This window comes from Belonocnema kinseyi, chromosome 5, assembly GCF_010883055.1.
Source record: "Belonocnema kinseyi isolate 2016_QV_RU_SX_M_011 chromosome 5, B_treatae_v1, whole genome shotgun sequence".
In the NCBI taxonomy this organism is placed as follows: Eukaryota; Metazoa; Arthropoda; class Insecta; order Hymenoptera; family Cynipidae; genus Belonocnema; species Belonocnema kinseyi.
Genome location: NC_046661.1, coordinates 85,797,910 through 85,811,921, shown reverse-complemented (window position 1 = coordinate 85,811,921; position 14,012 = coordinate 85,797,910). Strand labels below are relative to the sequence as shown.

General features: G+C 21.2%; 1 protein-coding gene across 3 annotated transcripts in view; it reads left to right on the top strand.

The window, feature by feature from the left end:
* The window catches only part of LOC117172329 (tyrosine-protein phosphatase 10D), a 77,043-nt gene that overhangs the window by 40,018 nt on the left and 23,013 nt on the right, over nt 1-14,012 (top strand). For all 3 annotated transcript variants that reach the window (XM_033360123.1, XM_033360122.1, XM_033360121.1), the window contains exons 9-11: nt 1,310-1,597; nt 3,479-3,682; nt 4,010-4,115. In XM_033360123.1, coding sequence (XP_033216014.1) covers nt 1,310-1,597; nt 3,479-3,682; nt 4,010-4,115 — 598 coding nt within the window. The remainder of the gene's footprint in view (nt 1-1,309; nt 1,598-3,478; nt 3,683-4,009; nt 4,116-14,012) is intronic.

Sequence of the window (14,012 nt, the reverse complement as noted above, 5' to 3'; positions counted from 1 at the left end):
TTGGGAAATTTATTATTTGGAAATTTTATTTTTCAGGATTTTTAGTCTTCCCTTTCATAATTCGGGAATTTTATTATTCGGAAATTGTATTACATATTCGGGAAATTCATTATTCAGTCATTTTCCGATTCAGGAATTTATTTATTTGGGGATTTCAATATTCGTAAATTTTTCTATTCGAGAATTTTATTTTTCGGGATTTTTCAGTAGTTCCTTTTACAATTCGGGAATTTTATTATTTGGTAATGATATTATATATTCGGGAAATTTTGTTATTTGGGAATTTTATTTTTCAGGATCTTCAGTCGTCTCTTTCTTAATTCGGGAATTTTATTATTCGAAAATGTTATTACATATTCGGGAAATTTATTATTCGGTAATTTTTCAATTCAGAAGTTTTATTATTCGGGAATTTTATTTTTCGGAACTTTTCAGTCGTCCCTTTTATAATTCTGGAATTTTTATATTAAAAAATTGTAGTAAACATTCGAGACATTTATTATTTGGGAATTTTATTTTTCAGGATTTTGAGTCCTCCATTTCATAATTCGGCAATTTTTTTATTCGAAAATTTTATTACATATTCGAGAAATTTTATTTTTCATGATTTTTAGTCTTCCCTTTCATAATTCGGGAATTTTATTATTCGGAAATTGTATTACATATTCGGGAAATTTATTATTCGGTCATTTTCCAATTAAGGAATTTGTTTATTTGAGAATTTCAATATTCGTCAATTTTTCAATTCGAGAATTTTATTATTTGGAAATGATATTATATATTCGGGAAATTTTGTTATTTGGAAATTTTATTTTTTAGGATTTTCAGTCGTCTCTTTCTTAATTCGGGAATTTTATTATTCAAAAATATTATTATATATTCGGGAAATTCATTATTCGGTAATTTTCCAATTCACAAATTTTATTATTCGGGAATTTTATTTTTCGGAATTTTTCAGTCGTTCCTTTTATAATTCTGGAATTTTTATATTAAAAAATTCTATTAAGCATTCGAGAAATTTATTATTTGGGAATTTTATTTTTCAGGATTTTCACTTGTCCATTTCATAATTCGGGAATCTTTCTATTCGAAACTTGTATTAAATATTCGGGACATATATTCTTCTGGAATTTTCCAATTCATGAATCTCATTTTTCGTGATTTTTCAGTCGTCCCCGACCTACATGAAACGGACTCCCGAAATATCTAAATAATTTTTTTTTATGAAAATAAAAAGTTTTTTTTCACGAAAGGAAAATGTTTTTTGGACTCCCAATTAATAAACTGAAATAATAAAATAATTTTTCAGTTCCAGTACAGCCAGATCAGGAATATGTAAAAATGATAACAATAGATCCTCAAAAGGCGATAAGAACGACAACTTCTGCTGCTATTTTGTTGCCAATTTTTCCAGTGACTAATGGAAACATTCAATATTATGCGATAATGGTATCGCAAATGGGTTATAATAAAGGAACAAGTACTAGGCATGATTTAAAAAGTGAATCATGGCCAAATGCCTCTTGTTGGCAAGAATCAAAATTAAAGGATTTTTCGATTCCTTATCAAGCTACGAAACCAGAATGGGATCCTTATCGTAAGCTCGATTTCAGAATTATTAATTGCAGGGTTTGGATCGAATTTAACGCTAAAATAATAATAAAAAAATAGTGTAAATAGTGTCACGAAAATAAAAAAATAGTGTCAAAATAGGGTCATAACATTTTTCAAATTATCAAAATTCCTATTTATTTATTGTCATTTTTATTTAAAAAATTTAATTATTTGGTTCAAAATTAAATTAATTTGTTGAAAATTCAACTGTTTTTTAGAAAATTCGTCTTTTTGTCTTGAAAATAAGTTTCGTTGTTAAGTAGAAAATTCATCTATTTGGTACAGAATAAAATTTTTTGTAGAAATTTCTATTTTTTTATATTTAAAATTAATTCTCTCAGGTAAAAATTAAAAATTTTTTTTATTAACTGATTTGTTTTAGGTTAAAAATTCAACTATTTAGTTAAGCATTTTTAGAAAACGGAAAAAATGTTTAAAAAAATTATTCAAATAAGAACTGGACCAAGATCACATCCATTGTTTCAAATATTTATTGGAAAATTATGCACACTTTGTTGAAAATTCGTATTAATAGATAGAAAATACATTTTTTTTTTGTTGGAAATTCAATTTTTTGATTGAAAATTATTTTTTTCCGGTTGGATCTATTTTTTTTTTTTTTTAAATATTTTTCTGCTGAAATGTCAACTTTTCGCATTTCTCGTTGAAAAAATATGTTTTTTTATTTATTGAAAATTAATTCTCTTTAATGAAAATTTAATGAATCCATTTTATGTTGAACATTTTTTTCTTTTATTATTTTAATCTGGTTGAAAATTGCTTTCTTTTTGACTAAGAATTTTTTTTGATTTAACCAAATAGTTGAATTTTCAACCGAAAGAGATTACTTTTCTACCATAAATAAGCAATTTTTTAAGAAAAATAAAGCATTTTCATCAAAGAGTTGAATTTTGAACTGAAAAAAGTTAATTTTTTAACCAAATAGTTTAACTTGCGATATAAGGCTTTTTTTAGATGCTAGTTATATTTTTAACACAAAATTTTGTTTGAAGCGAAAAAATAAGAATTTTCAACCAAAAACTACGAAATAGTTGAACTTTCAATTGAGAGAGACGAATTTTGAAGAAAATAGATCAATTTTTAACCAAATAATTGTATTTTAATGTCAAATACGAATTTATTATAAGACAGTTAAATTTTAAACAACAAAAATTTCAATTTTAAACCAAGGAAAATCAATTTTCAACCAAAAATTATGACTTTTCTACCATAAAACAGACATTTTTATATTCAAAAAGGCAAGTTTCCAACAAAAGAGTTAAATTTTCAAAAAATTGTTCTATTACCAACAAAATAATTGAATTCCCAAATAAATAATTGAATTTTTAACCAAAAAGAATTCGAAAATAATCAATTTTAAACGATTTCGACTTATAATGCTGTTAAGGCTTAAAATTTTTAAATAAATTAAAATTTTGAACATCGATTCGCCCAATTACAAATTGTTAAATTTTAAATCTTATTAATTAAAAATTTCCAGCGTATAAAGCTTTAATGATAAATTATTCTATTTTTAATGTTCTCAATTATTAATAAAGTAAAAATTAAATAAAAATTATTATTAATAAAATAGTACAATTTTCTGTAGTTTCAAATATAAATTTTAAAAGTTTCATTGTGATTAAAATTTAAACTAATTTGGGGAAACATCCTTACAGTGGAGAATAATTAATTAAAAATACTAATGTATATAAAATAATTAATCAAATTAATTTATAAGATGCTATAGATCTAGATAAATTGAAAAAAGTCGCATTTTTATTTAAAAAAGCCGGAAAAAGTTAATAAATAATAAATTTTAAATCTTTATGTTTTCCTAAATTTTTTTGTACTTTCCTAATAGCGACTCACGTTGTTGATTACGGTCATATAAAAGCAGTGAAATATATTTTGGGAGCAGATATTGATTGCAAAGAATTATCTGAAAATACAGACTCGAAGCTTTATTGCAATGGTCCTTTAAAACCAGGAACTTGGTACCATGTCAGAATGAGGGCTTTCACTAATGGTGGTTATGCTGATTCGTCTACATTTCTTGTCAAAACGAGTGAGTTTATTTTAAAATTTAGTTTCATTTTTTTTTCTAAGTTTAGTTTCATGTTTTTACTTTATTTTTTTTATTATATAAACGCCCCCGTCCAAAATTTTTACTTAACATTTAGCAACTTTCAGGAATATAATTTTTTCACTTTACAATTTTCGATAAAAAAATAATTATTATATACTCATATTAAAAAAAAATTTTTTATCTAGTTAGAAATATTTTAGATATTAATAAAAATATTAAATTTGGGTAATAGAACATTTATTTAAAATAAAAAAATAAAAATAGCAGTTACTATAAAATATATTATATTTCTGCTTTTTAAAATAGATGCAGAGATGAACGTCCCATTCATAATAGGCATTGTCTTCGGAATTATGATACTGGGGATTATAACAACTCTCTTGCTGCTTGTCAGAAGATGTTCCCTTCAAGCGTAAGTATTTTTTTTTCTTTAAATTACTTTTTAATTGAAGCAGTTTTTAATTTAATTAATTTAAAAAAATAAAATTTCAACATTTTTTTAGGAATATTAAAATTCTGAATTTTTTCATTTCCAAATTTAAATCATTCCGTTTTTTAATGGTCGAATTTGAATTCTAATTAAATTCTTCTTTATTTCAAAATTTGATCAATTCTCTGAATTTGTAATCGCTCAATTACAAATTTAAAAAAAATACAGTTTTTAATTTTTATTTCAACACTATCATTAATATTGTATATACAAGTAAAATTTCCGAATTATAAATTCCCGAATCGGAACAATTATAAATCGGTTTGTTAATAAAACGAATAATAAAATAAAAATATGTTCGTCAGATAGAAACATTTGATTTATTACTTATTATTTCATTATTTAACAATATTGTAATATTTTTGATTAATTTAGATTAATTACAATATAAAATTCAATAAAAATGAATATTCATTTGTAAAAGTAGCTTTATATTATATTACTTTATTTCAATATTTTGTTGAAAACTCGTTTTCTTTCTGTTTGAAATTAAATTTTTAACTAAAATTTAAATATTCTTTTTGTTAAAAATTGATCGTTTTTAGTTGGAAATTCAAGTATGTCGTTGAAACTACATGTATTTTGTTGGATTTTTTTTTAACTAAAAATGTAATTATTCCAGTGGAATATTCCATAATTTTAATTAAAGTTTCATCTTTTTAGATTAAAATAACTTTTTTTAAATGAAAATTTTAATTCAATTTTTGTTTGAAAAATGATATTTTTTTTATTGAAAAATCGTCTTTTTTGGCTGAAAATAATTTTTTTGGTTTAAAATTCAAGTATTCAAGTAAAAATTCATCACTTTGTTTAAAAATTTAACTATTTAAAAAATTAGTTTTCTTTTGTTTCCATTTTTTTACTGAAAATTTTAATATTAATTTTTTTGTTGACAATTTATCTTTTTTAGTTTAAAATTGATGCATATTGTTGAAAAATCGTATTTTTTTGGTAGAAATTAATCTTCCTGGTTGAAAAATTCAACTACTCGGGTTAAATATTAATTATTTTAGTTAAAAATTCATCTTTTTTATTCAAAATTAATTTTTCTACAAGATTCATAATTTCAGGTAGAAATTCATTAGTTTGTTTGAAAATTAATTGTTTTTTTAATGAAAATATAACTTATCCATTTTTGGCTGAAAACTGATATTTTTTAGTTCAAAATTCAACTAATTGGCTGAAGAATTGTCTTTTTTAGTAAAAAAAATTTAACTAATTCGTTGTAAATTCATATATTTTGAAAATTCAAGTATTCCAATAAAATATTAGTAATTTTATTAACAAATGTATCTTTTTGGTTAAAAATTCAACTAACCCATTTTAATATTCCATAGTTTTAGCAGAAAATTCATCTATTTCAGTTAAAAATTCATCATTATAGTAGAAAATAATAAAAACTCATCACTTTCATTGAAAATTTAGCTATTTTATTGAAAATTGTTTGTTTTTTTTTTGGTTAAAAATTAATTTTTTTAAAGTGAAATAATGTAAGGTTTAGCATAAATAATTGAAAACGAACCGTTAAAAAATGGAGAAATTTAATTTGAAAGTCCTAAAATTGAAGAATTTAAATATTTTTTATTTTTTAAATTATTTAAAAATTTGTTTAAAAATAATTGTTATTTCATCAAATATATATAAAATTAGTTTAAATTGACAGTCAAAATAATTTTTTTTTTTATTTTTAAGCTTTAAAAATTGAATTAATAATTGAAAATCAAGCATAAAAGAAGCGCAAATTGAAAGAAATTGAAATAAAATGTTTTAAATTGAAATTCTATCAAAATAACTTGAAATCTAATTTCAAAATGTTAACTTTTAAATAAATCAGTACTTTAGCTCGAATTTTTTAAATTTCCATTGCATTAGAATTAAAATATTCTATTTTAAATTCTTTCAAAAAGTTAAAACGAAATTTTAAAGTCATAAATTTAAATATGAAAAATGTTTAATGTCATGAATTTTAAATTATACAAAATGGAAGGCAGTTATCTCTTTCTGTGCAATAAGAACTTAAAATTTAAAATCATTCAAATTGTTTCAGATTCACGTCTTAAAATTTGAAAATTCTGTTCTTAAATTCAAGTAATAAAATTCAAGATTTCAAATAGTTCGTTTCAAAGGAAGTCTAGATTAATAAAAAATATAATTTCAGAGCACTTATTTTAAATTTGTTTAACATTTTTTAAAATTGGAATTATTTAATCCAGAATTTTTAGTAATTTTTAGAAAAAAGTTTGTGTCTAGTTTTGGAAATATTTTGAATGAAACAGGAAGAGACTTTTATTTAACTTAACGAATTATATTATAAGATATTCTTTATATTATCGAATAACTGAATAAATAAATAATACTGAAAAAATAATTAATAATTTCTTTATTTTTCAATCGAAATATCAATTTTCAACTGGAGATAGATTTTCAAATAAAGAAAATTTTTTTTGACCAAAGCGATTTTTAATTAAAAAAATTAATCTTGATCTAAAAAATATAACTGGGATAGTTAAAATTTCGTTTAAATTAATTAATTTTCCACCTAAAAATAAAAAACGATTTTTTAATAAAATAGGAATTTTTTAAGAAAGGAGTTTAATTTTTAACGAAATAGTTGAATTTACAACTAAAAAAGTTAAATTTTCAACCAAATACTAAATGATAGAATATTCAACTAGATTAGTTTAGTTTTCAATTTTTAAAAATAATTTATTTTCAACCAAAAACAATTTTTTAACCGGGATCGTTAAAACTTATTTTAAAAAGATCAATTCTCAACAAAATAGGTAAATTTTCAGCCGAAATAATGATTTTTCAAATAATATGCTAGGTCTAAAATTCAAATTCTTGTTTAAAGTTTGTACTACTTTCTTAAAAGATCATTTTTATAGTTGAAGATTCGAAATTTTAGTTAAAAATTCGTTTGTGTTGTTGAAACTTCATATTTTTAACTGAAAATTTAACTATTTTCTTTAAAATTCACATTCTTGGGTTTAAAATTAATTTTATTTTAGTTGAGGATACAAATATTTTGATGAAAACATGTTTTTGTTAGTTAAATCTCGCTTTCTTAGAATTTCTCTTTTTTCTTTAAAGATTTATAATTTTAGTTGGAAAATCATTCTTTTTCTGGTTAAAAGTGGATTATTTTAGAACAGAAAACTGAACTATTTTGTTGAAAATTCAACTTTTTTTGTAAAAAAAACTCGTCTATTTAGCTTGAAAATTCAACAATTTGGTATAAAACTAAATTTTTTTGTAGAAAATTCGATTTTTTTAATTAAAAATTTAACCACTGCATTTTTGGATAAAAATTGATCTTTTTTAGTCTTAAAATTCAACTATTTATTTGCGAAACTTTCCAAAGGAAAAAATTATAAACTAAAAATTCATCCGATAAAAGTTTTACTAACATTACATCCATTGTTCAAACTATTTAGTTGAAAAGTTATGCAATTTGTTGAGAATTCTTTTTTTACAAAGCAGTTCAACATTTGATAAAAAAATTTTAGTTTTAAATAAAGAGCAGTTGGATTTTTAAAAACAAAATTTGCAGCAAAATAATTGAATCCTCTATTAAGATAGATCTCCTGCCAAAAGTCCGATATCTGAAAAAAATCGTTTTTCTATGATTTTAAGAATCAAAATATTATGACTGATGTCATTTCAAATAAAAAACATGATTTTTTATGCAAAATGTTAAAATTCACAAACAAACCATTAATTTTAATCATGTTTTTACAATTGTTTTTTTTCTGCCCGATGCTTCTTACCAATTTTTCAAAAATGATTGCATTTTAATAAAGGTTGGTTACTTTTTTCCGGGAAAACATTCTCTACAAATATACTGTTTCCAATTTTGAAAGTAAAATTTTCTATGGCTGAAATCGTTAGAACAATTTTTGTTTTAAGAAAACATTTTTTAAACAAATTATTATATTTTATGACTATATAGTTATTTTAAAAATTGGAAACAGTAGAGTTGTAGAAAATGTTTTCACGAAAAAAATAAACCGTCATGTATTAAAATGCAATAATTTTTAAAAATTGGTAAGAAACGATGATCAGAAAAAATTCAATTGCAAAAAACACGGTTAAAATTCATGTTTTTTGTTGGGAATTTTAACATTTTGTATAAAAAATAATGTTTTGAACTTGAAATAACATCAATCATAATATTTTGATTCTTAAAATCATAGAATAACTATTTTTTCAGATGTCGGACTTTTGTTGAATTTTTTTTTAATGAATTCAATTGCTATTTATTTGTAATTAAAATATTTTTGTCAAAGGTTGAACTGCTTTATTAAAAATTCATTTTTTTGTTTGTTGAAAATTCATTATTTTCGTTGGAAATTAATGTTCTTAACAAAAATTCATTATTCTATTTTTTCGGAATTTGTAACCTGTTTCTAAAATGCTTCGAATACTTCCTAAAATTAAAAAAAAATTCTGCAAAATACAAATGTTTCCTGAAATCTTCTAGCTTCATTTTTGACAATTTTAGAAATCTTTTTAAACCTTTTTAAATATTCTCTTAAAATTAATTTTAGAAAATAAAAAGTCATTTTAAATTTTCCTGGGAATCTTAAGAAAATTTTTTTGATTCTTTTGAAGTCGTTCATAATTCTTAAAAAGCTTCTACATGTTTTGTTTGAAATCTGCAATAATCTATATTTTGTTTTAAATTAGGCTTTAGGCATTTGCACTGAAATTTCGGTACGAATAGCCAGATTGTTTCGGCATAAGTAGATACTTCATTTAAATTATTTTAAATAATTCAAATTTTTTTATTTATTTTGAATCTTTTTAGACCTCGAATTAGTTAACTCGAATTTTTTAAGTAAATTCAACAATTTTATTTGTAAATTAAAATTTTTTCAAACAGAAAAATTAAAATTTTACTTTTCAAAGTTTATTCTTTTGCTTAGTTTTGAATATTTGATTTATAATTATCATTCATTAAACAAATTTTAATTTTGAAATTTAAGACTAAAAATTAAATTTAATAATAGCCTTTAATTATGAATATATTATTTCGAAGTTACTCTAAAATTGAAAATAATAGAAAATAGATCCGTTCAAAAGTTGATAATTATAATTTATTCCGTTCATTTTATTTTTTAATAAAAATTTGCATGATTTATCAATACAATATTTTTAATTCAAAGTTTTAACTCTGTCTTTATATCATTTTTTATATTAAATTTAATGAATACATTTTAATTAAATTAAAATTTTTTATTAAATTAAAAATATTGTTTGAGTTTTAAATTATTTAATTTTTAAACCTTTTAATTCGAAAGTTTGCAATTAAAAAAAAGAATAAGTATTTAATATTAAGCAATATTTCACTGTTCTTTTAAGACGAGTGAATTAAAACCAAATATTTAAAAGAAAGCAATTTGAATCTGAATTGTTTTACATAGAAAGCTTTGCATCTCTAGAATTTCGAAGAGCTTTTAAAATTTTAGCGTTACAATTTTAATTGTTCTATTTAAAAAATGTTTAATTTATAAGTGAAATTCTTAAATTTTGCCGTATAAATAACAATTAAACCATTATTATTTGTAGAAAAAATATGAGTAATTTTAAGAGATATCTAGAAGTTTTGAAAAGATACAAAATTAATTAAAAACTTGAAATTATTGCAAGTAATTTAAACGAAGTCTGTTAACATTTTTTTTAGAACTACTAAATATATTTTTAAATTAATCGAATTTTTTCTACAACTTTTGGAAAATCCTGCATATTAAAAAAAATCCTTAAAATCTTCTTAAACTTTTTGTTACAATAATTTTTCAAAATGAAAACTTTTTTCATAAGAACCTTAGGAAAAAATTTTTCTTGTTTTTAAGTCTTTTACAATTCTTAAAAAACTTCTAAATGTTTTCTTTGAAATCTGCAATAATCTATATTTTGTTTCAAATTCGGCTGATATTTGAAATTATTTCAAGTTCTAAATTTAATTCGAATCTTTTTAAAATTTCCTAAATATCTCTTAAAATTACTCTAATTTTTTTACAAATAACAAGTGTTCTATTGTTATTTGTAAATTGAAATTATTTTTTTTTTATTTCAACCGAAACAGATTTTCATTAAAAAAAACACAGTTGAATTTAACCAGAGAAGACGAAAAAAAATTATAAACCAAAAAACGAATGTTCAAGAATATAGTTACTTTTTCTGCAAAGTGCATTAATGTATCAATAAATAGTTTAATTTTCGACAAAAATTCCTACAATTTTTGGAAAATCCTGCAAATTTAAAAAAAAATCCTTAAAATCTTCTTAAACTTTCTGTTACAATAATTTTTCAAAATAAAAAATCATCAAATAAAATAAATAAATAATAAATTAATAAAATAAAATATAAAATAAAAAAATATATAAAATAACAAAAAAATAATAAATAAATAAAATCATTCAAATAAAAAATCAACTTTTACATTTAATTCGAATCTTGTTAAAACTTCTAAATATCTCTTAAAATTACTCTAATTTTCTTTACAAATAATTTTTTCTGTGAATTTAACCAGAGAAGACAAATTTGCATTGAAAGAGTTGATTTTTCAACCAAAAAGGATACTTTTTGACAAAATTTTCTAACTTTCACGAAATTATATAAATTTTCAACCAAACCGTTGAATTTTTAATGAAATAGATAATTTTTCAACTAAAAAAGATACATTTCCCAATCAAAAATGGAATATAGTTGAATTTTCAGAAAAACATTAATTATCAACCAAAAAACGAATTTTCAACAATATAGTTACATTTTCTGCAAAGTACATAAATGTTTCAATAAATAGTTTAAGTTTCAACTAAAATTCCTGCAACTTTTGGAAAATACTGCAAATTAAAAAAAAAAATGCTTAAAATCTTCTTAAACTTTTTTTTACAATAATTTTTTAATATTAAAACTAATTTTTTTCCCCCTAAGAATCTTGAGAAATTTTTTTTATTGTTTTGATAGATTCAAATTAATTTAAGTTTCTACTAAAGACAAAAAAAGATTCACATACAAAAAGAAAGTTAAATTTAACGAGAGAAGACGAATTTTCAACGAAAGTGTTGATTTTTCAACCAAAAGGATACTTTTTAAAAAAGTGGTCTAATTTTTCAAACAAATAGATGATTTTTCAACTGAAAAACTTACATTTCCCAATCAAAAATGGAATATAGTTCAATTTTCAGTAAAAAAAATTATCAACCAAAAAATGAATTTTCAATAATATAGTTACATCTTTCTGCAAATTGCATTAATGTTTCAATAAATGGTTTAATTTTCAACAAAAATTCCTACGATTGTTGAAAAATCCTGCAAATTATAAAAAATCCTTAAAATCTTCTTAAACTTTCTGTTACAATTATTTTTCCAAATGAAAACTAAATTCTCCAAAGAATTTTGAGAAATTTTTTTTATTGTTTTGAAGTCTTTCACAATTCTGAAAAAAATTATAAATTTTTTGTTTGAAATCTGCAATAATCTACATTTTGTTTTAAATTCGGCTGTATTTTAAATCATTTCAAGTTCCAAATTTTAATTCGAGTCTTTTTAAAACTTCTAAATGTCTCATAAAATAACTAATTTTGTTACAAATAATTTGTGTTCTCTTGTCATTTATAAATTCAAATTAATTAAAGTTCTTATTACAAGCAAAAAAATATTTTCATAAAAAAAAGATAAACAGTTGAATTTAACCGGAAAAAATGAATTTTCGACGAAAGAGTTGATTTTTCAACCAAAAAGGATACTTTTTCATAAAATTTACTAATTTTCACGAAATTATACTAAGGTTCAACTAAACCGTTGAATTTTCAATTAAATAGATGCTTTTTCAACTAAAAGAAATTAAATTCCTAATCAAAAATGGAATATAGTTGAATTCACATGAATGTTTCAATAAATAGTTTAATATTCAACCCAAATTCCTACAATTTTTGGAAAATCCTGCAATATAAAAAAAATCCTTAAAATATAAATATTTCTTAAATCTCCTAAATATATCCTAAAATTATTCTAATTTTTTTTACAAATAATATGTATTCTATTGTTATTTATAAATTTAAAATAATTTTTTTCTTTTCAACCAAAAACAGAATTTAATTTTAAAAACAGTTGAAAACTCATTTTCACTTTTCCTAAGAATCATAAGAATTTTTTTTTATTGTTTTGAAGTTCTTAATTTAATTCGAATCTTTTCAAATCTTCTAAATATCTCTTAAAATTACTCTCATTTTTTTTTTAAATTATAATTGTTCTATTGTTATTTATAAATTCAAATTTTAAGGACTTTTTTTAATTTGCAGAATTTTTTAAAAGTGATAGAATAAACGCGATTTATTTATATTATATTTAAAAGTTCCGAAAAAAATTTCAAAAATTATTTTGAATTTGGAAAAATTTAAAACCACTTCTAGATTTCTCACGATTTTGAAATAAAATTTTAAAGCTTTTCAAGGATGCCTAAACTATTTAAAATAATTTAACCTATAATTAAAGAACTGTTAAGTTAAAAAAAAATTATTTTTTTATTTTTAAAGTGTCTATAAAATTACTTAAAATAATATAATATACAATTTTTTTAAAGTTCATTGCTTTTCATTTCATTTCATTTAACATTCTTTAATTAAAAAGTGTTAGTACTTTCCATTTTGTACCCGTAAATTTTTGAGCACTTGAATACACAATTTTTTATTTAAAAAACTTTTGAACTTCAATGATAAAAGTTAGGAATTCAAGAGTTCCACTTTGAATCTTTTAATTGGTTGTTTATTACTTTCAATGGAAAAAATCTTTATAATATAGATTGATTTTTAGAAATTTCATTGACCTTGAAGAATGTTAGCAAACCGGGTAAAAAATCGGGAATTTAAATCTTCGATTAAAACAGCCACCCTTTGAATTGGAAAAAAATTCTGAATCATGACTCTGAAGATTTTAAACTTTCGTGTCAAAAGATATTAAATTTACAACCAAACAGTTGATATTTCAATCCAGAAAGACTAATTTTCAATCAGCAGTTCGGGTTTAAAAACAAAAAAAATTAGGCTTTTTACCAAAAACAAAATATTTCAATTTTTTAGACGAAAAGAGAAGAATTTTGTAGAACATACTTGAATTTTTCAATCAGAAAAGTTGAATTTTCAACAAAAAAGTTCATTCTCAAACAGATAGTTTAGTTTATAACAAAATTTTTTTTCTTAAATAGTTGAACTTTCAAAACAAAGAGACTAATTTTCAATAAATCAGTCAAATTTTTAACCAAATAGTTGAATTTTTAAACAAATTAGACAAGCCTCCAAATATGAATTCGCAAGAAAAAATTTAATAGTTGATACATATGTCAATAAATATTTTTATTGTAAATTTTCAAAAACAAAAAAATAAATAATTTTTAATTGAGAAAGATGAACTTTCAACCAAGTAGTGGAATTTTTAACTAAAAAATGTTTATTTTCAAACTAATAGTTAAGTTTAAAAATATAGAAATTTAAAATTCTAAAAAAAATAGTTGAATTTTTAAGTTAAAAAGATGAATTCTCAAAAAATAATATAATAGTTAATAGATCAATAATTTTTATTTTAAATTTGACGACAATAAAAAAATCGTTTTTAACTGAGAAAGATAATCCTTCGACCAAGTAGTGGAATTTTCAACTAAAAAAACTTTTTTTTAACAACATAGTTGTATTTTCAAACAAAAGAGGCGGATTTTCAAGGTGAAAAGATGAATTTTCAATAAATCCACTTTGAATCTTTCAATTGGTTGTTTATTACTTTCAATGGAAAAAATCTTTATAATATAGATTGATTTTT